Source organism: Prinia subflava, chromosome 16 (genome assembly GCF_021018805.1).
Source record: "Prinia subflava isolate CZ2003 ecotype Zambia chromosome 16, Cam_Psub_1.2, whole genome shotgun sequence".
In the NCBI taxonomy this organism is placed as follows: domain Eukaryota; kingdom Metazoa; phylum Chordata; class Aves; order Passeriformes; family Cisticolidae; genus Prinia; species Prinia subflava.
Window position 1 is genome coordinate 2272784 of NC_086262.1, and position 25182 is coordinate 2297965.

Here is a 25182-nt window from a genome sequence, read left to right on the forward strand (position 1 = left end):
ACCTCTTGTTACAAGTCCATATTTCCTATAAGTATATTTGTAATTCATAAAGCAAAGTATTTTGAAAAGTCTACACAGAGGTATCATTTCTCCATGCTTGAAGACCTAAACTCCTTCAGTCCTTCTGCAGAGCAGAGATGTTCCAACCCTCAGAGCACTTCCATGATCCTTCTGGGGACTCTAGCATTTCCTTTTTGGATATTGGCCCACCAACTACATGCAGTCCAGGCACTCACAAAAACATTTTAGAGGGGGTAAAGAACCTCCCTCGACTTGTCAGGCAGGACGTTGACTTTTGCCCTCTGCATCTTCATGATGGATCCACGGGGACACTTCTCCAGCCCATCCCTCACTGGCATCTCTGCCCTCTCAAGAATCAACTCAAATTGGTGTCAGCTGCAAATTCTCTCCAGGTGCTCTCAATCCCATTGTCCATGAAGGTTCGAAACAGTTCTGGTCCCAGTAAGGACCCTTGAGGAACAACACCAGTCACTGCTTTCCACCTGCACATTGAGCTACTGCCTAGAACTCTTTGGGGGTGACTTTCCTGCCTGTTCCTCAGCCATTTAACAGCCTCCAGATGATTGCCCAGCACGTTCCTCTGGGTCATTATGTGGGGGACACTGCACACGTTCTCCCACTGGCCCCTGCTCTGTCGGAGTCCAGGACACTCCTCTGACCACCCTGGAGGTTTTGGAGACTGGACAGGGGATCTGGGATCTGTACAAGGGGGTCAGCCAGCCTCACATAGAGCCCAGGAGGACACTGCTTCTGATCCCTGTCTACGGGAGTGAATGCCCACATTGTATGAAGAATCACAAGCTGAGAGAATTCAAAATAAGTAGTAGCTAGTTTATCACAGAGTGTAAATGTAGAATCTAGGATTTTTAGTATATGGGCTTGAAGAGGCAAGATGGAGGAATTGGGGAGTAGTCCTGTCCTCCTTGTTCTTGTTCTTTTCCCCCATTTTCTGCTGAGTTGTATCACAAGGATTGGTTTAGAGTAGAAATTACATGTAACCATGGGTAGTAGGTATTGGCAAAATTTTGTACATAAGAAGATCATTGTGGATGGTGGCTGGGTCAAGGGTACCGTACATAAGGTCCAGGACCCTCTGATCCGCCACCATCTGCTGCATGTCCTGCTCTGCTGGAGATGTCTTGCAGAGCTGAGAAAGAATTGAGAGATAATGAAAGAATAAACAACCTTTGAAACATGCACTGGCGGAGTCAGCTTGTCTTCTCTGGGTGAGGCGTGAAATCTTTTGGGCAAGAGAAACTCGAAAGATTTATTACCTTGGGGAAAAGCAAACGCGAGGAGAATCTCAGGGAACAGCAACCCTGAGACTGCTCTGTTCATGGAAACCTTGGCGGGGCTGGGTGGCCACTCTGCACTTTGACCACTGCAGCACAGATGCTTCTGCATTTTTACACCACACACAAAGTGTTCCTGGGGGAGCACACATGTGCTTAGGAAACCCTTCCTCTTTCCACCTGGAAACATCCCAGCTGTGTGTGGGAACTCCACCTGCACTGGCCCAGCTGGCACAGAGGACACCTTCCACAGCAGATCAGACACGCTGGGCTGGAGCTCATGACAACAAGCACTGCAAGAGGGAGAAACACAGAGAAGTCAACACATGCAAGAACATTTTGTAGGTCTCACTGGCTCTGCACAAGCAACTCCAATCCCACTGGACTCCAGCAGGCACAGGCTGTGTTAGCTATGACACAGCACAAGCAAGGCAATGACCGACTTCTCCTCTGGCCTCACATACAGAGCTCCCCTGGCTTCTTCTTCTACGCCATGCAGCTGCAAGGTTCTGCTTGTGGCCATCTCCTCACTGCTCACATTTCTCCTGAGATGATCATGCACTGCAGCCACACCCACAAGGGAGGTACATTTGTCTGCTCACCACCATGATGATAAGGGACTGAAGGACTCTAAAGCACCCAAATGATAAACAACCACACTGAAAGATCAGCAGTCACCCAACAGAGAATGGATCATCAAACCATTGGCTTAGAGGGAATCTCCTCCTCATCTTTATCTCGTGATCTTTAATGAATGACGTAACATCTACTAAAGTTGTAATTACATCTATTTTTACCAGCAGTAACAGAACACAAAGTCACTCTCATATCTCCTGCCTGCCACTCCCACTGCAACAACAGCAAGAGATATGAACACACCAGATATTGCTAAAAAAGATAGGTTGTTGATAGTAGTAAGTATACCCACATACAGAGAAAATCAAGGAAACACAAAATGGAAAGAAAACCCAACAAAAATGCAGAAACACTAAAACATGAATCAGGAAAATCAAGGAAAGGTTAGAAGACAAGTTTTTAGAGAAGCTCACAGTGAAGTCTTCTAGGCCGTGATTTCTGGCCTTAGAATTCAGAGCACCTAGGTGACACTAAGGTCTCAAGCTGCAAGTGTGACCCTAAACACTCACACTGCACAGCAGCATAGGGGACCTCATTTGAAGAATTACTCGTCTCCTCAGCAACTCTTTCTACTGCTCACCTTACACAGTTATGAAACCACCACTTGAAACAGCTTCTCACTGGCCTCTTTCTCAAGTTCAACCTTCTGATAATTTAGAAGAGATTCTCTTTGCTTCTGCTTCCTATTCTTCCTATTTCCCCCACACACAATTCTCTCCTAGGTGGCTGAAGTAAGGATTTGCTGAAAAACAACAGTCACTGTTTCAAATTTAAAAGTACTGACCACAATTGGAGAAATGTGCTGCAACCTAACCTGGAAACAAAGGCCTGAAAAAGCGTGTAATTACAACTATGAAGAAACTCAATATCACAACCTTACATAGAGATACAGATGGATAATGGAGGTTTCACACAGGATTCATTGGCTGTTCTACACAAGAATTCTACATGAAGGGTCACTGTGGAAAATGTTCCCGTTGAGAACTCTCACTGTGTTTCATGACAGAGAAACCAGGATCAGAACAGAACAGAAATGGCACTGGCTTTGGCACCAAGCAAGAAATCAAACCATTGCTCAGCCAAACCCACACGGATTCACCGATTTTCCTGGCACAGAACTGAGCTCTCACCCTCCTCACTCTGCATTCACAGCCTTTAGGCTCAGCATCAACATGTTCAAAAAATGTTGGTCACAGAGAAAACAACTCCTTGGGGAAACATTTATATATGAAGTTGTATTTCTTTAATGAAATAGTCAAGGTCAGGCTGGGTGGGGCTCTGAGCAACCTGGTCTGCTGGAAGATGTCCCTGCCCATGGCAGAAGAATTGGAAAAAGAAGATCTTTAAAATCCCTTTCAACACAAACCGATTTATGATTTTGTGTTTCCCTGATTCTCTAATTACATGTAGATCTTCAAAGTATGGAGGAGAGATACTCTCCCTACTGGATAATTCCATGTTTTGGAGGTTGCAGGATTGCCAGGCACAATGAGGATGAGCTTTAATCCTTGACAAGAAAACCAGCAAACAAACTCAGCCAACACAAATTAAAAAAAAATCCAAAAAATAAACTTAAACGACCCATACAAGGATGGGAAAACACCAGAAGAGTATCAATCGTGGCATCACATTTCAGATTCTGTCAACTGTAGTATAGACACAATGCATGACAATCAGTTGTTGCAAATGCACAGGAGGCCTCACCCAAGGGCTTGATACATAGACCAGACACAGTCATTTCCTTGGACAGTAAGAGAAAGAAAAACCTTGGAACCACAGCTGTGGGCCTCATCTACTAGGACAAATAGAACTTGACACAGTTCATTCATTCATTTTGAACTCCATCACAGTGAACTCCAGCACCGGCCCTGTCTCTGGACAGACAGACTTCTCTCTGTCCAAACGTAACATCAAAGCAAATTTTGCCTACAGACATCAGTAGAAGAAAAGTTGTGTGCACAGCTTCTCAGATCCCAGGCATCACAACTGAGATTATTCTGTTCCTCCAAATTATTGGAACAAGTGTAAAACCTTAGATAGGCCATAAATTGTTACCAGCTCTGTCACAGACCCAGCCATCCAAGGAGCAGCTCAGAGGCAACATCACCGTTCTTCAGCACATGCACTCCTCACAAGATGTGTCACTGCCACCCTGCATGCACAAGAATACCAAACCCAAACCAGGCCATTGCAGTCCAAACCACACAAGATAAAATCAGGAGACTCCTCCTGACTCATGTTCAGAAGGCCAGCAATAGCCCTGGGCATCAACAAAACACAGGCCATGTCTCCACCAGGGCCTCCTCACACACCACCCCCCCAACACTCCCCCTACCCCTGCACAGCTCACAGGGTTATCACAGATCTTCACAATTTAGAGAGACTCCACCAAAAGGAAAGTTGCTCTGACTGCATCTCCTGACCATGGATAAGATTTGACTGCTCACCCTACCCATGGGACAAGAAAAAGCACTTCTTACAGAGATATTTTAAAGATACATGTCAATGAAAGTGTCTCTCTTCTCACTTACAAACATGAAAGAACCATCTTCAGGTCACCACCTGTAGAACTGAAGAGCTCCCAACACTCTTCTGGATTATAGAACTCAGAGTAGATGAAAAATAACTTCATTTATTGGCCCCAAACACACAAATCGCTCTTCCCATATGGCATCTTTCATAGATACATCATTAAGATTTTAAGTGACACAATTATGATGGTGTGCAAATACTTAGTAAGAACCTCCCAGGGTTCTCCATGCAGATGGAATACATATCTTCTAGACAATGACTTGGGGAAGAAAAACCTCACATTGCTTCATCCTAGAGACAGGAACTGGACAGGGAATGGAGGAAATCATTCCCTGCAGTCTTTCAGCAGACATTCATGCACAGCTCACACGACTCGAATTTCACACCCTTCACATCATCCCTGCCCTTCTTCCACCCACATCTCTTAAAAACACCTGACAGGGGAGGCCCAGCTCCCCAGACCACTTCTCTTCACACCACCAATCTCACACAGCTCTCTCTACTTCTCTGTACCATGGAAGCTGCATTTGCCTGCTCCCTGAAGTCCTGTCAAGAGACTCGAGAGGTCTAAAAGGAGAAGCCCAGCAGTCTTTAGGGAGACACTGAGTCAGTGAATATCTGCACAGGGGGAACTGTGCCCACCTTCGATCTCCTGCTGCACCTTGAATCTCTCCCTTCCCACCCACGCAATTCCTTTCCCATGCTAAATATTTCATAGCCAAGGCACATCCAGCTCCATTTGACATAGCTCTACCTTAAAAAACAAGAAAAATGAAAACAGTTCTGCCAACACTTTCTGCATTTCCTCCTCCACATAGAGCCACCCTCAGGCTTTGCAACGAGTCACAGCTGCAAGAGGATCCTTCATCTTCAGAACAGGCAGACATCATCAAGGAACACTCGTTGCCTGGACCAATCCTCAGCTGAGGACAGAGACCAAAGCATGGATGACACAAAGCCATTTCCTGCTGACCTCCAATATGTACCATGGAGAATGAGAAAGGCACACAGTTCCACACAAGCCCATCTACATTTTGTTCAACACATTTTCAACCTATTCAACTACATGTGAAATTAGCTAGACACATAAGCCCGCTAAAAAGATGTATTTCCTTATAATGTGATACAGCCGTTCAGAAGATCTAAAACTAACAGGAGCACAGATTCTACACAGCACAGATGACACAGGGGAAAAATACAAGGAACCTGAAAAATACCCAGACATGGGACCTAACGAACAGCCTGCCAGCAGCAGCCTTCTCCCGCCTTCCATCTTCCCCACGTGGAAGGTACAGGAGCCCATGGTCACACAAATAAGGCAACGGGCACCAGCACTCAGAACATTACCAAAGGAAACTCGACCTCGCTTTTCAGCAAAGTCTCCTATGCAAGCCAGGGAACACGGCGGGAAAAGGGGAGCATCGGGACAAAGCCGAGCGGAGAAAATGTGGGCAGAGAAACTCACCGAGGGAGCGGAGGGATCGGCGGGGAGGGAGGCGGCCACATCCTCCTGCCCGAGCAGCGGCGCGGGCTCGTCGGGCAGCGGCCGGGCCGGGAGGGTGTCGCAGCAGCTGGCGCCCGAGAAGCGCAGCTGGCTCTTGCGCGAGTCGGCCGTGAGCGACACGTCGTGCGAGTAGGACTGCAGGAAGGCGCGCACGCCGTCGATGCCCACGAAGTGCGACACGGGCACGCCGCGCAAGGCGCCGCTGGCGGGCGGCAGCAGCTGCCGGCGGCGCCAGCGGCGCAGGCGCAGCGCCAGCAGCAGCAGCAGGAAGGCGACGAAGAGGCACGACACGGCGGCCACGGCCAGCACCAGCCAGCGCGTCAGGCTGCCGGCCGCCTCGCCCGGCGCCGCCGCCTCGGCCGCGCTGCCCAGCTCGGCCAGCAGCTCGGCCACGCTCTCGGCCAGCACCACGCTCAGCGTGGCCGTGGCCGACAGCGCCGGCCGCCCGTGGTCCTTCACCACCACCACCAGGCTGTGGCGCGCCGCGTCGCGGGCCAGCGGCGAGCGCGCCGTGCGCACCTCGCCGCTGTGCAGCCCCACGCGGAACAGCCCCGGCTCCGTCGCCTTGGCCAGCTCGTACGACAGCCACGCGTTCTGCCCCGCGTCCGCGTCCACCGCCACCACCTTGGCCACCAGCGCGCCGGCCTCCGCCCAGCGCGGCGCCAGCTCCACGCCCGACCACGCAGCGCCCGAGCCCGCCGCCGCCGCCGCCGCCGCCGAAGCCGGGTACAGCACCTGCGGCGCGTTGTCGTTCTCGTCCACGATCAGCAGCCGCACCGACACGTTGCTGCTCAGCGCCGGCGCGCCGCCGTCCTCCGCACGCACCCACAGCTGCAGCTCGCGCACCTGCTCGTAGTCCAAGGAGCGCAGCGCGTACAGCGCGCCCGTCTCCGCCTGCACCGACACGTACGACGACAGCGGCGCGCCCCGCACCCGCCCCTCCCGCAGCCGGTACCGCACGCGCGCGTTCTGCCCCCAGTCCGCGTCCGTGGCGCGCACCGTCAGCACCAGCGCGCCCGCCGCGTTGTTCTCCGCCAGACGAGCGCTGTAGCGCTCCTGCTCGAACACGGGCGCGTTGTCGTTCACGTCCAGCACCCGCAGCGCCAGCACCGCGCTGCTCTGCAGCGCCGGCGACCCGCCGTCGGCCGCCCGCACTGTCACGTTGTACTCCGACACCTGCTCGCGGTCCAGCTCTCTCGATGTCACCACGCTGTAGTAACTGCTGTGTGAGCTCCTTAGTTGGAATGGGACGTCCCCAACGAGCGAGCACCGCACCTCGCCATTGGCCCCCGAGTCCCGGTCCTCCACATGTAGCAGGGCAACCACTGTCCCCGATGGGGCATCCTCAGAAATCTCACTCAGCGCTGACCGTACAGAAATCACTGGTGTGTTGTCGTTGATGTCTGTGACGGTGATCTCCACTTTTGCAGTGTCGAAAAGGCCTCCGCTGTCCCGTGCCTGCACGTCCATTTCGTAAGAATCGCCTTCCTCAAAGTCCAGATTTTGCAACAGAGTGATCGCTCCACTCTCAGAGTCCAGATCGAATATCTTTGAGGCTCGTTCTGTTACTTTTTTAAACGAGTATTTCACGTGTCCGTACAGCCCTTCGTCGGCATCCGTAGCCGTGACGGTGACGAGGACGGAGCCCACGGGCACGTCCTCGGGCACACGCACCGTGTACTCCGCCTGGCTGAACACGGGCGCGTTGTCGTTCGCGTCCAGCACCGTCACGCGGATCCGAGCCGTGCCCGTCCGTGCCGGATCGCCGCCGTCGCTCGCCCTCAGCACCAGCTCGTGAAACGCCGCCTCCTCGCGGTCCAGCGCCTTGGCCAGCACCAGCTCGGGACGCTGATCGCCGCCGGGGCCCGCCTGCACGGCCAGCGAGAAGTGCTCGTCACCGCTCAGCTCGTAGCTCTGCAGGGAATTCCGGCCCGAGTCCGGGTCGTGAGCCTCGGCCAGGGGAAACCGCGACCCCGGGGCTGTCATCTCGCTCATTCTCTCTTCCAGCTCAACTTCCTTGAAGCTGGGCGAGTTGTCATTAATGTCCGTGATTTCCACTTCTATTTCATAAAACTTCATTTCCCCCTCCACTATCAGCTCACAGCGCAGCACGCACTGCTGCACACGCTCGCACAGCTGCTCTCTGTCGATCCTCTCTGCCGTCACTAAATATCCCGTCTTCCCGTGCAGAGAGAAATACTGCGTCCTACCTTTGTTCAGGATGCGCACTCCGCGATCGCTTAGCGCCGGCAGCTGCAGCCCCAGGTCCTTGGCCACATCGCCCACGAACGAGCCCTTGGGCATCTCCTCGGGCACCGAGTAGCGCAGCTGCCCCCACGCCGCCTCCCACGCCGCCAGCAGCACGGCCCAGAGCAGAGCTCGCTGCCGCCGGCCCCAGCGCCTCCCCGCCGCGCTCATCTCCGCCGCGCCACCTCCGGCACCGCAACAGCGCCGATCCAACTCCCGCTGCCGCTCAGTGCTCTCAGCTTCTGCACCCTGCGCTGCTGCCGCTCCCTGGCTGCAGAATGCACCGGCACCGCGGGCACGATCGCGGCCCGCACGCTCGGACACGGAGCGAGCAGCCGAGCGAGCCGATCCGCAGCGGGCGGGGCTGCCGGCAGCGCTCCGCTCTCCCTCTCGCTCCTCTCGGTCAACAGCGGCGCCCGCAGCCTCCTCCCGGCACTGCAGGCACCGAGCGCTGCCCGGCGCTGCCCGCCCGGCCCTGCCACACACAGGGGACAGGCGCCAGGGAGACGCCGCTTTTCGTCCAGCGCCCATCTCCTGCCTCCCCATTTCTCCAGCCGATCTCTGCTTTGACCCTCCAGGGCATCACGATCGGGAGGAAGGCAAAGGCATTCCTTGGGAGTGGCTCTTTTACTGTATGGGAAACCAATGACTTACTAGTGCTATTTTATGTAAAATAAAACACATTTTCTGTATTTAACCCTGTAGCTTTTTATTAGTCTTCTCCTTTTTGTTTAAAAGCATCTTCAGCAACAGGCTGTCAGGGAGAAACGGGATGATACCGCATCCCGAATAAACAGAGCTATCAGGTTCGTTAACTCAAGCGAGACGAGCAATTGTACAATTACTGAAGTTAAAGAGCTAATTGTTACAGAATTGAATTACAACTACAAATACAGATGCAGCTACAACACTCAAAGAAAATTTCACGGCTTCAGATCTTTGATATCCCTTCCTAAGATAAACCTAGCAGTTCCTTAGTTTATAGAGATTTACATCAAATCAAGTCGTTTCAGGTTTCCTTTTATTCTGAAATCAGTGTGTAAAGCATTGAAGATCGTCTGTAAACTGTTCATCTGTGTATTTCTTCTTCTGTATTTTCAAGAAAACAATTAGAGAAACAATTGCAGAACAAATGTACAGCTGCCCTCTCGAAACGCTGCTGACCATTAATGACTGTGCAAATGGGATTGACTCAAGTGCCGAAACCGTCGCTTGGCTCATCTCCCTGATATGTGACCCCTTTGGTATCTCAGATGTCGATCCTAGTAAACAGAATTGTAACAATTTGCCGTTCTCGATATACCCGAGTCTTATTAAATTCCCTAAACTCTCTCAGTGGAGAGAGAGTAGAAAACAAATTCTCTGAAACACAAATCATTCAACACTCCCACCACTGTATAAAATACAGATCATAAAGAGCCGAAGAGAGGGAACTGCCAGCCACAAAAAGGAAGCCAAATAGGACAAGTGCCGCATTTCGCCACAAAACGGGAGAAAATCTCTTTTCACTGAGGATGAAAACCGGAACTTTTCACACAGGTTTCCTTTCCGATTCTAATAGGAACACAATAAATTTTAACGAACGGGCTTGTGTAAAGCTCTACTCCTTTTCCAAGCACACTCTTTCTGAAGAAGTCAGTCAGGAAGGAAAAATCTCCAATACCGCTTGTCATGCCTTTCTCTTTTTCCCCGACTCCGTCATGCACAATCAGCCCTTCTCCTTCCACAGAATACGGATCTGCTCGCAAGACTGCTAACATATCCTAATGTGTAGAGCTCAAGTCTTGACAACAAAACCTCCCCCGAGTAGCTGAACTTTTGATCCGTGAGGAACCAAGTCCTTCCTCCTCTCCATTGACGGGGGATGGTCCCGTCACCATTTTAATGCACCAAGGAAAAGGAAAGGGAAACTCAGGAAGAAAAAAAAAAGGAAAAAAGAAAAAAAAAAGAAAAAAAAAAAGACACCGTGAAATATGAAAAAGCACTGCTACTACCTCAAAGGGGAGCTACAGTCAAAGGTGTTAAGCTGAAGATGTTACAAAGGAGAAATCAAAAATTTCCAACGCCACACTAGAACACAGGTAAAGACTGCAAACTGATACTTGAAGAGATAATCAGGGCAAAGGGGACGACCTTTAGGAAAGCCTTAAAAAGAGAAAGAGCTGACGCTTTACACACCTGCGGTGCATCGGCATTGGCGGGCGGCTCTCCCGCGACGAGCTCACTGCTCAGGCCGGGCTTCTCGCACGAATCCCCGCCCAGCAGCTCCTCCGCAGACAGGACGGGCACCGGCGGCGGCGGCCAAGCGCCCTCGGGCACGGCGCGGGCCGGCGCCGCCACGCACAGGTTGTAGGAGTAGGGCAAGGTGCCCTCGCAGAAGTCGGCCGGGAAGGCGGCGCCGGCCACCGAGAAGCGCTGCGCGCCCAGGCAGCGCAGCACGGCGGGCGGCCCGGCCCGGCGCAGCCGCGCCAGCACCAAGAGCGCCACGCTCAGCACCAAGAGCGCCGACAGCAGCGCCAGCGCCAGCACCAGGTAGAACTGCAGCTCGGCCGCCGCCGCCTCGCCGCCCGCCGCCCGCTCGCTCAGCTCCGGCAGCGCCTCCTGCAAGCTCTCGGCCAGCACCACGTGCAGCGTGGCCGTGACCGACAGCGCCGGCTGCCCGTGGTCCTTCACCACGGCCACCACGCGCTGCTTGGCCGCGTCCCGTTCGGACACGGCGCGCGCCGTGCGCACCTCGCCGCTGTGCAGCCCCACGCGGAACAGCGCCGGCTCCGACGCCTGCACCAGCTCGTACGACAGCCACGCGTTGCGCCCCGCGTCCGCGTCCACCGCCACCACCTTGGCCACCACGTAGCCGGCCTCGGCCGAACGCGGAACCACCTCGAAAGGCGGCGCCGCCCCTCCCGCCACAGCCTCTCCTGGCGCTGCCGCCGCCGCCGGCCACAGCACCCGCGGCGCGTTGTCGTTGCGGTCCAGCACGAACACGCGCACCGTGGCCGTGGAGCTGCGCGCCGGCGCGCCGCCGTCCTGCGCCCGCACCGCCACCCAGAACTCGCGGCACTGCTCGTAGTCCAAGGAGCGCTGCGCGTACAGCGCGCCGCTCCGCGCCTCCACCGACACCGGCGGCGCCGCGCCCGCCGCGCCCGCGCTGCCGCCCGCCAGCCAGTAGCTCACGCGCCCGTTGGCGCCCGCGTCCGCGTCCCGCGCCTGCACGCGCACCACCAGCGCGCCCGCCGCGTTGTTCTCCGCCACGTACGCGCTGTACGCCGCCTCCTCGAACACCGGCGCGTTGTCGTTCACGTCCGACACCTCCAGCACCAGCTCCCTGCTGCTCCGCAGCGCCGGCCTGCCCCGGTCCCGGGCCACCACCGTCACGCGCTGCTCGGCCGCCTGCTCGCGGTCCAGCGCGCTCGCCGTCACCACCTTGTACGAGCCGCCCGACGACGCCACGACCGACAGCGGCGCCTCCCCCGACAGCTCGCACGACACCTGACCGTTCTCGCCCGAGTCTCTGTCCCGCACTTTCAACAGGGCCACCACGGTGCCGGCTGGGGCATCCTCGGGCACAGGACTCGACAGTGACAGAATGGTGATCTCGGGCGCGTTGTCATTCTCGTCTGTAATGTCGATCTGCACTTCGCAATGACTGGTGAGCCCGCCGCCATCTCTCGCCTCCAGACCGAAGATGTATTTGCTCTTGTCCTCAAAATCGAGGGGACCCGCTGTCCTGATTTCCCCGCTCTCACTGTCGATAGTGAACAACGCCCTAAAGGCGTCCGGGACGCGACCAAAGGAGTAGGACACTCGCCCGTTCGAGCCCGCGTCCGCATCCGTCGCCCTCACCTGCAGCACCAGAGACCCCACAGGAAGATTCTCCGCCACTCGCGCCTCGTAGATGGTTTTGCTGAACACGGGCGGGTTGTCGTTGGCATCTGTGACATTGATGTAAACCTGGACTGTCCCGGACCTGGCGGGGTCCCCGCCATCCACTGCTGTCAGCACCAGCTCAAAGGAGTTCTGCTTCTCCCGGTCCAAAGCTCTCTCCAGGACTAATTCCGGCTGCTTCTTTCCACCCGGCTTTTCCTGCATCGACAGTGAGAACGATGAGTCGCCGGTTAGTTGGTAAGTCAGCAGCGAGTTGCTTCCTGTGTCTGCATCTCCGGCCATCTCCAGCGGAAAGCGAGCACCCGGAAGCGTCCATTCATCAATCTCGAGGTCCAGAGCAGCCTTGCTGAAGGTCGGGGAATTGTCGTTCACATCCTCGATGAGCACCTCGACATGAAAAATGTTCAACGGGTTGTGCACCACCACCTCGAAGCTGACGGAGCAGGTCGCCGACTCGCCACACATCTCCTCCCGGTCCAGCCTCTCGTTCACGTACAGGTTCCCGTTCTCCTCATTCACACTGAAGTATTGCTTCTCCTCGCTCAGCCGCATCTTGCGCGCCGGCAGCTCGTCCGCGCTGAGCCCCAGGTCCCGCGCCAGCGGCCCCACGAGCGAGCCTGTGCGCAGCTCCTCGGGGATGGCGTAGCGGACCCGCTCGGCCGCCGCCCGCCACCACACGCACAGCAGCACCGCGCCCAGCAGCGCTCGCCCGCCGCCCGGCCCGCGCCTCTGCCGCCGCCTCACCGCCATTCTCTGCCGCCAGCGCTCGCCGCGCTCCTGCCTCCTGCCGCTGCCGCGCCTCCCTCGCAGCCGCTCTCGCCGCACAGCGCAGCGCCCGCCGCAGCGCACACAGCCCGCTCGGGCCGCCTCGGACGCCGCTGCTCCCCGACAAGCGCCGCCTCTCGCCGCTGCCGCTGCCGCTGCCGGCGGCGCCGCTGCCGCTGCCGCTGCCGCTGCCGCTGTGGCCGGCGCCGGGCGAGCGAGCAGCCTGCGGGGGCAGGACGCTGCGGCGGCCGCGGCTCCAGCGCCGCTCGGCGGCGGCCAACAGCGGCACCCGGAGGCGCCGCGACGCCACTGCAGCCGCCGGATGGCCGCGCTCCGGGGGCCCGGACTGGCGCGGGGACTGGCGCCATAAGCAGAAATAATTTCTGGTACACTTGAATGTTGGAGGCATAGCCAAAACTTCTCTGGACAATATGTTCCATTTTCTCACAACACACACTGTAAAGCTTTCTCCTAATCAAAACGTTCCTTCTTTAGGTAAAAACACTTCTCTGTTTTCCTATGACCACCAGTCCGTATAAAAAAAGATCTCCACATATTTTCTATAAACACTTTGAAAAATTGACAAAGGGAGATAATTTGAAAAATCTCCAGAGAGATATAATTTCTCCATTCTTGAAGACCTAAACTCCTCCAGTCCTTCTGCATAGCAGAGATGTTCCAACCCTCAGATCACCTCCATGATCCTTCTGGAGACTGTAGCAGGCCCATTTGGGATATTGGCCCAAGAGCTGCCTGCAGTCGATGGTGTCACTAAAAGAGTTTAGAGAGGGGAAGGACACAGCACAAGCAAGGCAATGACCGACTTCTCCTCTGGCCTCACACACAGAGCTCCCCTGGCTTCTTCTTCTTCTACGCCATGCAGCTGCAAGGTTCTGCTTGTGGCCATCTCCTCACTGCTCACATTTCTCCTGAGATGATCATGCACTGCAGCCACACCCACAAGGGAGGTACATTTGTCTGCTCACCACCATGATGATAAGGGACTGAAGGATTCTAAAGCACCCAAATGATAAACAACCATACTGAAAGATTAGCAGTCACCCAACAGAGAATGGATCATCAAACCATTGCCTTTGAGTAAATCTCCTCCCCATTTTTATCATCTGTTCTTATCCACACAGACGCAAGGTCTACTAAAGTCATATTTACATCTGTTTTCCCCAACAGCAACAGAACACAAAGTCACTCTTATATCTCCTGCCTTCCACTCCCACTGCAACAAGAGAAAGAGACATGAACACACCAGATATTGTTTAAAAAGGATAGTTTGTTGATAACAGTAAGTATACCCCAATACAGAATAAATCAAGGAAAAACAAAATGGAAAAAACTCCAAACAAACCAACAAAAAAACCCCCACCCAAACTATGAATCAGATAAGGCAAGGAAAGATTAGAAGACAACAAGTTGTCAGAGATGCTCACACTGAAGTCGTCTAGGCCTTGATTTCAGGCCTTAAAGTTCATCCCTGAGAGCACCTGGAAGTCACTGAGGTGTCAAGCTGCAAGTACTAATATAGGGAAGACATCAAGAGCTTCTTCGCCCTTGGTCACATCTCTTGAATTCTCCTTTCATTACCTGGGATTAATAAGTCTGAGATACAGATCAGCCTAAACACAAGTAGTGCTATACCAAGACAGCAGAAAAACATCTAACATCTTTTTTTTTAATCCTTAAAGTTGTTTCATCTGCATCTCCACATCTCAGCGTCTCACAAAGGAAAGTGCAAGGCAACGCTAAGACCTTCAAAAAGCTAAACAGTGTTTTCAGTTTCACATGTAAATTTTATTTGAAGGTCATTTAATCCACACCTCTGCCATAAGCAGAAATAATTTCTGCTAGACTTGAACGTTGGAGGCATAGCCAAAACTTCTCTGGGCTGTATGTTCCATTTTCTCACAACCCACACTGTAAAGCTTTCTACTAATGAAAACTTCCCTGCTTTTACATAAAAACAATTCTCTGCTCTCCTATGACCACCAGTCCTTGTAAAAAAACCTCTCCCCCTCTTTCCTATAGATACTTTTATCAACTGAAAAAGGAAGATATTTTGAAAACATAACACAGAGCTATCATTTCTCCATGCTTGAAGACCAAAACTCCTTCAGTCCTTCTGCATTGCAGAGCTGTTCCCACCCTCAGACCACTCCCATGCTCCTTCTGGAGACTCTGGCATGTCCATTTGGGATATTGGCCCAAGGTCTGCATGCAGTCTATGGTGTCACTAAAAGAGTTTAGAGAGGGGAAGGACCTCCCTCGACCTCCCAGGCAGAGAACATCTAATACAGTGCAGGACACAATTTCAGCAGCAGGTGCCCCTTGGCAGCTCATGTCCCATCTCATCACCCACCAATAACCCAAAGCACATCTCTGCTAAGCTGTTCCCCAGCCCCTGCTCTCTGTTTCAGTGGGGATTGCCCTCACCCAGGGGCAGGACCTTGCTCTTTGCCCTGTTCAGCTTCATGATGGATCCACGGGGACACTTCTCCAGCCCATCCCTCACTGGCATCTCTGCCCTCTCGGGAATCAACTCAAATTGGTGTCAGCTGCAAATTCTCTCCAGCTGCTCTCAATCCCATTGTCCATGAAGGTTCTAAACAGTCCTGGTCCCAGTAAGGACCCTTGAGGGACAACACCAGTCACTGCTTTCCACCTGCACATTGAGCCACTTCCTAGAACTCTTTGGGGATGACTTTCCTGCCTGTTCCTCAGCCATGTAACAGCCTCCAGATGATTGCCCAGCACGTTCCTCTGGGTCATGACATGGAGGACACTGCACACGTTCTCCACTGGCCCCTGCTCTGTCGGAGTCCAGGACACCTCTCTGGCAACCCCGGAGGCTTTGGAGTCCAGACAGGGGGTCTGGGATCTGTACAAGGGGCTCAGCCAGCCTCACACAGAGCCCAGGAGGACACTTCTGATCCTTGTCCATGGGAGTGAATGCCCACATTCTATGAAGAATCACAAGCTGAGAGAATTCAAAATAAGTGGTAGATAGTTTATGGCAGAGTGTAAATGTAGAATCTAAAATTTGTAGTATATGGGCTTGAAGAGACAAGATGGAGGAATTGGGGAGTGGGCCTGTGCTGCTTGTGCTTGTTCTTTCCCCTCATTTTCTGCTGAGATGTATCACAAGGATTGGTTTAGAGTAGAAATGACATGTTAACATGGGTAGTAGGTATTGGCAAAATTTTGTAGATAAAAAGTGTGTTTTGAATGGTGGTTGGGTCAAGGGGACCGTACGTAAGGTCCGGGACCCTGTGATCCACTCCCAGTCTGCCGCGTGTCCTGCTCTGCTGGAGATGCCTTGCAGAGCTGAGAAAGAACTGAGAGATAATGAAGAACAAACAACCTTAGAAACATGCACTAGCAGACTCAAATTGTCTTCTCTGACTCTGGCGTGAGACCTTTTGGGCAAGCGAAGCTTGAAAGCTTTATTACCTTGGGGAACAGCAACCCCAGGGAGAATCTCAGGGAACAGCAACCCTGAGACTGCTCTGTTCATGGAAACCTTGGCGGGGCTGGGTGGCCACTCTGCACTTTGACCACTGCAGCACAGATGCTTCTGCATTTTTACACCACACACAAAGTGTTCCTGGGGGAGCACACATGTGCTTAGGAAACCCTTCCTCTTTCCACCTGGAAACATCCCAGCTGTGTGTGGGAACTCCACCTGCACTGGCCCAGCTGGCACAGAGGACACCTTCCACAGCAGATCAGACACGCTGGGCTGGAGCTCATGACAACAAGCACTGCAAGAGGGAGAAACACAGAGAAGTCAACACATGCAAGAACATTTTGTAGGTCTCACTGGCTCTGCACAAGCAACTCCAATCCCACTGGACTCCAGCAGGCACAGGCTGTGTTAGCTATGACACAGCACAAGCAAGGCAATGACCGACTTCTCCTCTGGCCTCACACACAGAGCTCCCCTGGCTTCTTCTTCTTCTTCTACGCCATGCAGCTGCAAGGTTCTGCTTGTGGCCATCTCCTCACTGCTCACATTTCTCCTGAGATGATCATGCACTGCAGCCACACCCACAAGGGAGGTACATTTGTCTGCTCACCACCATGATGATAAGGGACTGAAGGATTCTAAAGCACACAAATGATAAACAACCATACTGAAAGATTAGCAGTCACCCAACAGAGAATGGATCATCAAACCATTGCCTTTGAGTAAATCTCCTCCCCATTTTTATCATCTGTTCTTATCCACACAGACGCAAGGTCTACTAAAGTCATATTTACATCTGTTTTCCCCAACAGCAACAGAACACAAAGTCACTCTCATATCTCCTGCCTTCCACTCCCACTGCAACAAGAGAAAGAGACATGAACACACCAGATATTGTTTAAAAAGGATAGTTTGTTGATAACAGTAAGTATACCCCAATACAGAATAAATCAAGGAAAAACAAAATGGAAAAAACTCCAAACAAACCAACAAAAAATCCCCCTCACCCAAACCATGAATCTGATAATGCAAGGAAGGATCAGAAGAGAACAAATCGTCAGAGATGTTCACAGTGAAGTCTTCTAGGCCTTGATTTCAGCCCTTAGAGTTTATCCCTGACAGCACCTAGCAGTCACTGAGGGCTCCAACTGCAAGTGTGGCCCTAAACACTCACACTGCACAGCAGGAGAGGGGCCTTCATTTGATGAATTACTTATCAGCAACTTTCTCTACTGCAAGGCCTGCTCACCTTGCACAGTTAAGAAGCCATAACGTAAACATCTTCTCACGCGCCTCTTCCGCAAGTTAAATCTTCTGATAGTTTACAACAGATCCTCTTTTTGCTTCTGCTTCCTATTCTTCCTATTTCCCACACACACAATTCTCTCCTAGGTGGCTGAAGTAAGGATTTGCTGAATAACAACAATCACTGTTTCAAATTTTATAAGTCCTGACCAGAGTTCTGAAAATGAGCTGCAACCTAACCTGGAAACTAAGCCCTGAAGCAAAGTGTATTTACAACTCTGAAGAAACTCGATATCACAGCCTTACATAGCGATACAGATGGATGACGGAGGTTTCACACAGGATTCATTGGCTGTTCTAGACAAGAATTACGGTTCTGCATGAACAGTTGTTGTGGAAAATGTTCCTGTTGAGCACTGTCATTGTGTTTCACGACAGAGAAACCAGGATCAGAACAGAACAGAAATGGCACTGGCTTTGGCACCAAGCAAGAAATCAAACCATTTCTCAGCCAAACACACACGGATTCACCGATTTTCCTGGCACAGAACTGAGCTCTCACCCCCCTCACTCTGCATTCACAGCCTTTAGTCTCACATCAACATATTCCAAAATTCTGGTTGTAACTTGGCCAGAGACAAAACAACACCTTGGATAAACATTTATTTATGAAGTTGTATTTCTTTATTGAAATCTTCAAGGTCAGGCTGGCGAGGGGCTCTGAGTAACCTGGTCTGGTGAAAGATGTCCCTGTCCATGGCAGAAGAACTGGAACCACAAGATCTTTAAGGTCCTTTTCAACACAAACAATTCCATGATCCAGTGTTTCAATGCTTCTAAGATGCACACCTTCAAGACATAGAGGAGAGATACTCTCCCTGCTGGATAATTATATTTTCCAGTTTGAAGGATTGCCAGGCACAATGAGGATCAATTTTACACCTTGACAAGAAAACTAGAAAAGAAAAACCCAACCCAAACAAATCATCCAAAAACACTTAATCATCTCAGCCAAGAATGGGAAAACACCACAACAGTGTCAATCATGACATCACATTTCAGATTGTGTCAACTGCAGTCTGTACACAACACAGGAAATTCGATTGTAACTAATGCACAGGAGGCCTCACACAGGAGCTCACCCCACACAGTCATTTCCTTGGACAGTAAGAGAAAGAAAAACCTTGGAACCACAGCTGTGGGTCTGATCTACTAGGACAAATAGAACTTGACACATTTCATTCATTCATTTTGAACTCCATCACAGTGAACTCCAGCACCAGCCCTGTCTCTGGACAGACAGACTTCTCTCTGTCCAAACGTAACATCAAAGCAAATTTTGCCTACAGACATCAGTAGAAGAAAAGTTGTGTGCACAGCTTCTCAGATCCCAGGCATCACAACTGAGATTATTCTGTTCCTCCCAGTTATTGGAACCAGTGTAAAACCTTAGATAGGCCATAAATTGTTACCAGCTCTGTCACAGACCCAGCCATCCAAGGAGCAGCTCAGAGGCAACATCACCGTTCTTCAGCACATGCACTCCTCACAAGATGTGTCACTGCCATCCTGCATGCAAAAGAATACCAAACCCAAACCAGCCCACTGCAGTCCAAACCACACAAGATAAAATCAGGAGACTCCTATTGACCCATGTTCAGAAGGCCAGCAATAGCCCTGGGCATCAACAAAACACAGGCCATGTCTCCACCAGGGCCTCCTCACACACCACACCCCCAACACTCCCCCTAACCCTTCACAGCTCACAGGGTTATCACAGATCTTCAGAATTTAGAGAGACTCCACCAAAAGGAAAGTTGCTTAGACTCTGTCTCCTGACCATGGATAAGATTTGACTGCTCACCCTACCCATGGGACAAGAAAATGCATTTCTTACAGGGACAATTTAAAGAAACAGTCTGATGAAACTGTCTCTCTTTTCACCTATAAACATGAAAGAACCATCTCCAGGTCATCAGAAAAGCGAGAAAGAATATTATCACCTGTAGAACTGAAGAGATTACAAAACTCTTCTGGGTTACAGAACTCAGAGTAGATGAAAAATAACTTTGTTTATAGGCCCCAAACACACAGCTTGCTCTTCCCATAGGGCATCGTTCAAAAGTAAAAGATTAAGATTTTAAGTGACACAATTATGATGGTGTGCAAATACTTAGTAAGAACCTCCCAGGGTTCTCCATGCAGATGGAATACATATCTTCTAGACAATGACTTGGGGAAGAAAAACCTCACATTGCTTCATCCTAGAGACAGGAACTGGACAGGGAATGGAGGAAATCATTCCTTGCAGTCTTTCAGCAGACATTCATGCACAGCTCACACGACTCCAATTTCCAACCCTTCACATCATCCCTGCTGTTCCTCCACCCACATCTCTTAAAAACACCTGACAGTGGAGGCCCAGCTCCCCAGACCACTTCTCTTCACACCACCAATCTCACACAGCTCTCTCTACTTCTCTGTACTATGGAAGCTGCATCTGCCTGCTCCCTGAAGTTCTGTCAAGAGACTTCAGAGGTCTGAAAGGAAAAGCCCAGCAGTCTTTAGGGAGATACTGAGTCAGTGAATATCTGCACAGGGGGAATTGTGCCCACCTTCGATCTCCTGCTGCACCTTGAATCTCTCCCTTCCCACCCACACAATTCCCTTCTCATGTTAAATATTTCACAGCCAAGGCTCTTCCAGATCCATTTGACAGAGCTCTACTTTACAAAAGAAGAAAAAACCCAAAGCAGTTTTTCCATTTCCTCCTGCATTTCTTCTTCCACCTGCAGCCACCACAGGCTTTTCAGAGTCACTTCAAGAGGATCCTTCATCCTCAGAACATGCAGAGATATATCATCAAGGAGAACTTCTTGCCCGACCCAATCTTCAGTTGAGGACAAAGATCAAAGCATGGAAAACACAAAGACTTTTCCTGCTGACCTCCACTATGTACCATGGAGAATGAGAAAGTCTGAGAACAACGTGCAGAGAAGTTCCACGCAAAGCCATCTGCATTTTGTTCAAGACACCTTCAACCTATATATCCTCATGTGCTCTTGGATAGACATATGAGCCTGCTAAAAGGTTCTATTTCTTAATAATGTGATTCAGACGTTCAGAAGATCTAATACTAACAAGGACACGGATTCTACACTGCACAGGTGACATAGGGGAGAAATACCTGGAACCTGATAAATACCCAAACTTCGACCCAAAGAACAGCCTGCCAGCAGCAGCCTTCTCCCCCCCTTCTTTCTTCACTACCTGGAAGGTTGAGGACCGACCCCACGTCCACTCAAAGTCAGTAATGGGCAGCAGCCTTCAGAACGTCACCAAAGGAAACTCTACCTCGCATTTCAGCAAAATCTCCTATGCAAGCCAGGGAACACGGCGGGGAAAGGGGAGCATCGGGAGAAAGCCCGGCGGAAAAAATGTGCACAGAGAAACTCACCGAGGGAGCGGAGGGATCGGCGGGGAGGGCGGCGGCCACATCCTCCTCCCCGAGCAGCGGCGCGGGCTCGTCGGGCAGCGGCCGGGCCGGGAGGGTGTCGCAGCAGCTGGCGCCCGACAAGCGCAGCTGGCTCTTGCGCGAGTCGGCCGTGAGCGACACGTCGTGCGAGTAGGACTGCAGGAAGGCGCGCACGCCGTCGATGCCCACGAAGTGCGACACGGGCACGCCGCGCAAGGCGCCGCTGGCGGGCGGCAGCAGCTGCCGGCGGCGCCAGCGGCGCAGGCGCAGCGCCAGCAGCAGCAGCAGGAAGGCGACGAAGAGGCACGACACGGCGGCCACGGCCAGCACCAGCCAGCGCGTCAGGCTGCCGGCCGCCTCGCCCGGCGCCGCCGCCTCGGCCGCGCTGCCCAGCTCGGCCAGCAGCTCGGCCACGCTCTCGGCCAGCACCACGCTCAGCGTGGCCGTGGCCGACAGCGCCGGCCGCCCGTGGTCCTTCACCACCACCACCAGGCTGTGGCGCGCCGCGTCGCGGGCCAGCGGCGAGCGCGCCGTGCGCACCTCGCCGCTGTGCAGCCCCACGCGGAACAGCCCCGGCTCCGTCGCCTTGGCCAGCTCGTACGACAGCCACGCGTTCTGCCCCGCGTCCGCGTCCACCGCCACCACCTTGGCCACCAGCGCGCCGGCCTCCGCCCAGCGCGGCGCCAGCTCCACGCCCGACCACGCAGCGCCCGAGCCCGCCGCCGCCGCCGCCGCCGAAGCCGGGTACAGCACCTGCGGCGCGTTGTCGTTCTCGTCCACGATCAGCAGCCGCACCGACACGTTGCTGCTCAGCGCCGGCGCGCCGCCGTCCTCCGCACGCACCCACAGCTGCAGCTCGCGCACCTGCTCGTAGTCCAAGGAGCGCAGCGCGTACAGCGCGCCCGTCTCCGCCTGCACCGACACGTACGACGACAGCGGCGCGCCCCGCACCCGCCCCTCCCGCAGCCGGTACCGCACGCGCGCGTTCTGCCCCCAGTCCGCGTCCGTGGCGCGCACCGTCAGCACCAGCGCGCCCGCCGCGTTGTTCTCCGCCAGACGAGCGCTGTAGCGCTCCTGCTCGAACACGGGCGCGTTGTCGTTCACGTCCAGCACCCGCAGCGCCAGCACCGCGCTGCTCTGCAGCGCCGGCGACCCGCCGTCGGCCGCCCGCACCGTCACGTTGTACTCCGACACCTGCTCGCGGTCCAGCTCTCTCGATGTCACCAAACGGTAATAGTCTTTAAAACTCTTCTCCAGCCGAAACGGTACGTCTTGCTGGAGGAGGCAGCGCACTTCGCCGTTCGCCCCCGAGTCACCATCCTGCACATGCAGCAGGGCCACCACTGTCCCCAGCGGAGCATCCTCGGAGATTGCACTCACTGCCGAGGATACAGTGAGTTCGGGCGCATTGTCATTGACATCTGTCACAGAGATCACGACTTTCGCCGTGTCAAAAAGCTCTCCTCCATCATGTGCCTGCACCTCCAGTTCATGGGAGGTTATTTCCTCGAAATCTAACTCATCCTTAACAGTTATTTCTCCTGTCTCAGAGTCTAGAAAAAAGAGTTCTGAGGCCCTGTCTGAAATTTTGTGGAAGCTGTATTTCATCTGCCCATTCATACCCTCATCCGCGTCCGTGGCCGTGACGGTGACGAGGACGGAGCCCACGGGCACGTCCTCGGGCACTCGCACCGTGTACTCCGCCTGGCTGAACACGGGCGCGTTGTCGTTCGCGTCCAGCACCGTCACGCGGATCCGAGCCGTGCCCGTCCGTGCCGGATCGCCGCCGTCGCTCGCCCTCAGCACCAGCTCGTGAAACGCCGCCTCCTCGCGGTCCAGCGCCTTGGCCAGCACCAGCTCGGGACGCTGATCGCCGCCGGGGCCCGCCTGCACGGCCAGCGAGAAGTGCTCGTCACCGCTCAGCTCGTAGCTCTGCAGGGAATTCCGGCCTGAGTCAGGATCATGAGCGTCTGGCAGGGGAAACCGCGACCCCAGGGCAGTCGTCTCGCTAAGTCTCAGATCTTTTTCTTCCTCTCGAAAGCTCGGCGCGTTGTCATTAATGTCTGTGATTTCCACTTCAATTCCGTAAACCTGCATTTCCCCCTCCACTATCAACTCACAGCTCAGTACGCATTTCTCCACCAGCCGGCACAGCTGCTCTCTGTCGATCCTCTCCGCCGTCACTAAATGTCCCGTCTTCCCGTGCAGAGAGAAATACTGCGTCCTGCCTTTATTCAGGATGCGCACTCCGCGATCGCTCAGCTCCAGGAGCTGCAGCCCCAGGTCCTTGGCCACGTCGCCCACGAACGAGCCCTTGGGCATCTCCTCGGGCACCGAGTAGCGCAGCTGCCCCCACGCCGCCTCCCACGCCGCCAGCAGCACGGCCCAGAGCAGAGCTCGCTGCCGCCGGCCCCAGCGCCTCCCCGCCGCGCTCATCTCCGCCGCGCCACCGCCGGCACCGCAACAGCGCCGATCCAACTCCCGCTGCCGCTCAATGCTCTCAGCTTCTGCACCCTGCGCTGCTGCCGCTCCCTGGCTGCAGAATGCACCGGCACCGCGGGCACGATCGCGGCCCGCACGGTCGCACACAGAGTGAGCAGCCGAGCGAGCCGATCCGCAGCGGGCGGGGCTGCCGGCAGCGCTCCGCTCTCCCTCTCGCTCCTCTCGGTCAACAGCGGCGCCCGCAGCCTCCTCCCGGCACTGCAGGCACCGAGCGCTGCCCGGCGCTGCCCGCCCGGCCCTGCCACACACAGGGGACAGGCGCCACGGAGACGCCGCTTTTCGTCCAGCGCCCTTCTCCTGCCTCCCAATTTCTCCAGCCGATCTCTGCTTTCACCCTCCAGGGCACCACGATCGGGAGGAAGGCAGAGGCATTCCTTGGGCGTGTCTCTTTTACCGCACGGGAAACCAATCTCTTACTAATGTCATTATATGTATAAACCCCAGATTTTTCGTATTTTACTCCGTAGTTTATTGTTACTCTTATCCCTTTTGTTCAGAGGCATTTTCAACAACTGGCTCTCAGAGCGAGAACAGAAAGATACCGCACCCCGAATAAATCAGTTCATTAACACAAGCGGGACAAGAGCAATTGCACGATTCATGAAGTTAACGATCTAATTGTTAACGGATTGAATTACAAGTACAAATAAAGGTGCAGCTAAAACTCTCAATGGAAAGTTTCAGGACTTCAAATATTCGATACACCTTTTTAGGATAGACCCAGTGGTTTTTTAGTTTATACAGACTAAATTTAAATCAAGTAATTCCAGATTTCCTTTGTTTCCGAATTCAATGTGTAAAGCATTGAAGCTCGTTAGTAAACTATTAATCTACGTATTTCTTAATGACGCTGGTATGCTATGTTTTTAAGAAAAGAATAATGGATACGTAGAATAAAATTACAGCTGTGCTCTTCAAACTGTCGTGACCTCTAACCAATGTGAAAATATGATTGCTTCAAGTGCCTAAACAGCCATCTGGCCTGTATTGTGACTCCTTCGTATCTCAGATGTCTTTCCTAGTAAACAGAACTGAAGAAATTTGCCGTACTCGATAGACTCGAGCCCTCCTGAATTTCCCAAACTCTCTATTAAAGAGGATAGAAAAAAAATCTCTGAAGCACAAAACATTAAACACTCTCACCGATGTACGAAATGAATATCATGAAGAGAAAAAAGAGCAAAGTCCCATCTATTGCCACTACTGCATTCCCCCCAGACAGAAACACAACAATCTCTTTTTTCACTCAGGATGCAGAACGAACTTTCCACATTCTTTGCCTTTCTAAATCTGATAAACTTCAAAAATGTTTAACCAAAGCGTAAAGCTATACACGAATTTCAAGCACACCCTTTCCGAACAAATCAGTCAGGAAGGATGAAAGCTCAAACACAAAGTGTCTGTGCTTTTCTCCTTCTCCCCGACTCCTTCATGCACATTCAGCCGTCCTCCGTCCATGGATTACGAATCTACTTTCATTATTGCAAAAACATTCGATTATACAGCACTAAAGTCTTGAAGACAAAACCTCGGCAGACAGCCGTTCCTTAATTCACTCAATCACGGAGACAGGACTGTTCAACTCACGAAAACTCTACTC

At 53.1% G+C, this 25182-nt stretch overlaps 2 protein-coding genes across 2 annotated transcripts; both read right to left on the minus strand.

Moving 5' to 3' along the window:
- Nucleotides 1-10210: 10210 nt before the first annotated feature.
- On the minus strand, nucleotides 10211-13054 carry LOC134559177 (protocadherin gamma-B5-like). Its single transcript, XM_063413717.1, has one exon. It carries the CDS (start codon nucleotides 12865-12867, stop codon nucleotides 10303-10305), a length of 2565 nt encoding a protein of 854 aa, XP_063269787.1. The 5' UTR covers nucleotides 12868-13054; the 3' UTR covers nucleotides 10211-10302.
- A 3586-nt stretch (nucleotides 13055-16640) lies between these two features.
- LOC134559267 (protocadherin gamma-A10-like) lies at nucleotides 16641-23813 on the minus strand. Its single transcript, XM_063413873.1, has 2 exons — nucleotides 21063-23813; nucleotides 16641-16655 (listed from the first exon to the last, which is right to left on the minus strand). The coding sequence occupies exons 1-2, from the start codon at nucleotides 23514-23516 to the stop codon at nucleotides 16641-16643; spliced, it is 2469 nt and encodes an 822-aa protein (XP_063269943.1). The 5' UTR covers nucleotides 23517-23813.
- Nucleotides 23814-25182: the final 1369 nt, after the last annotated feature.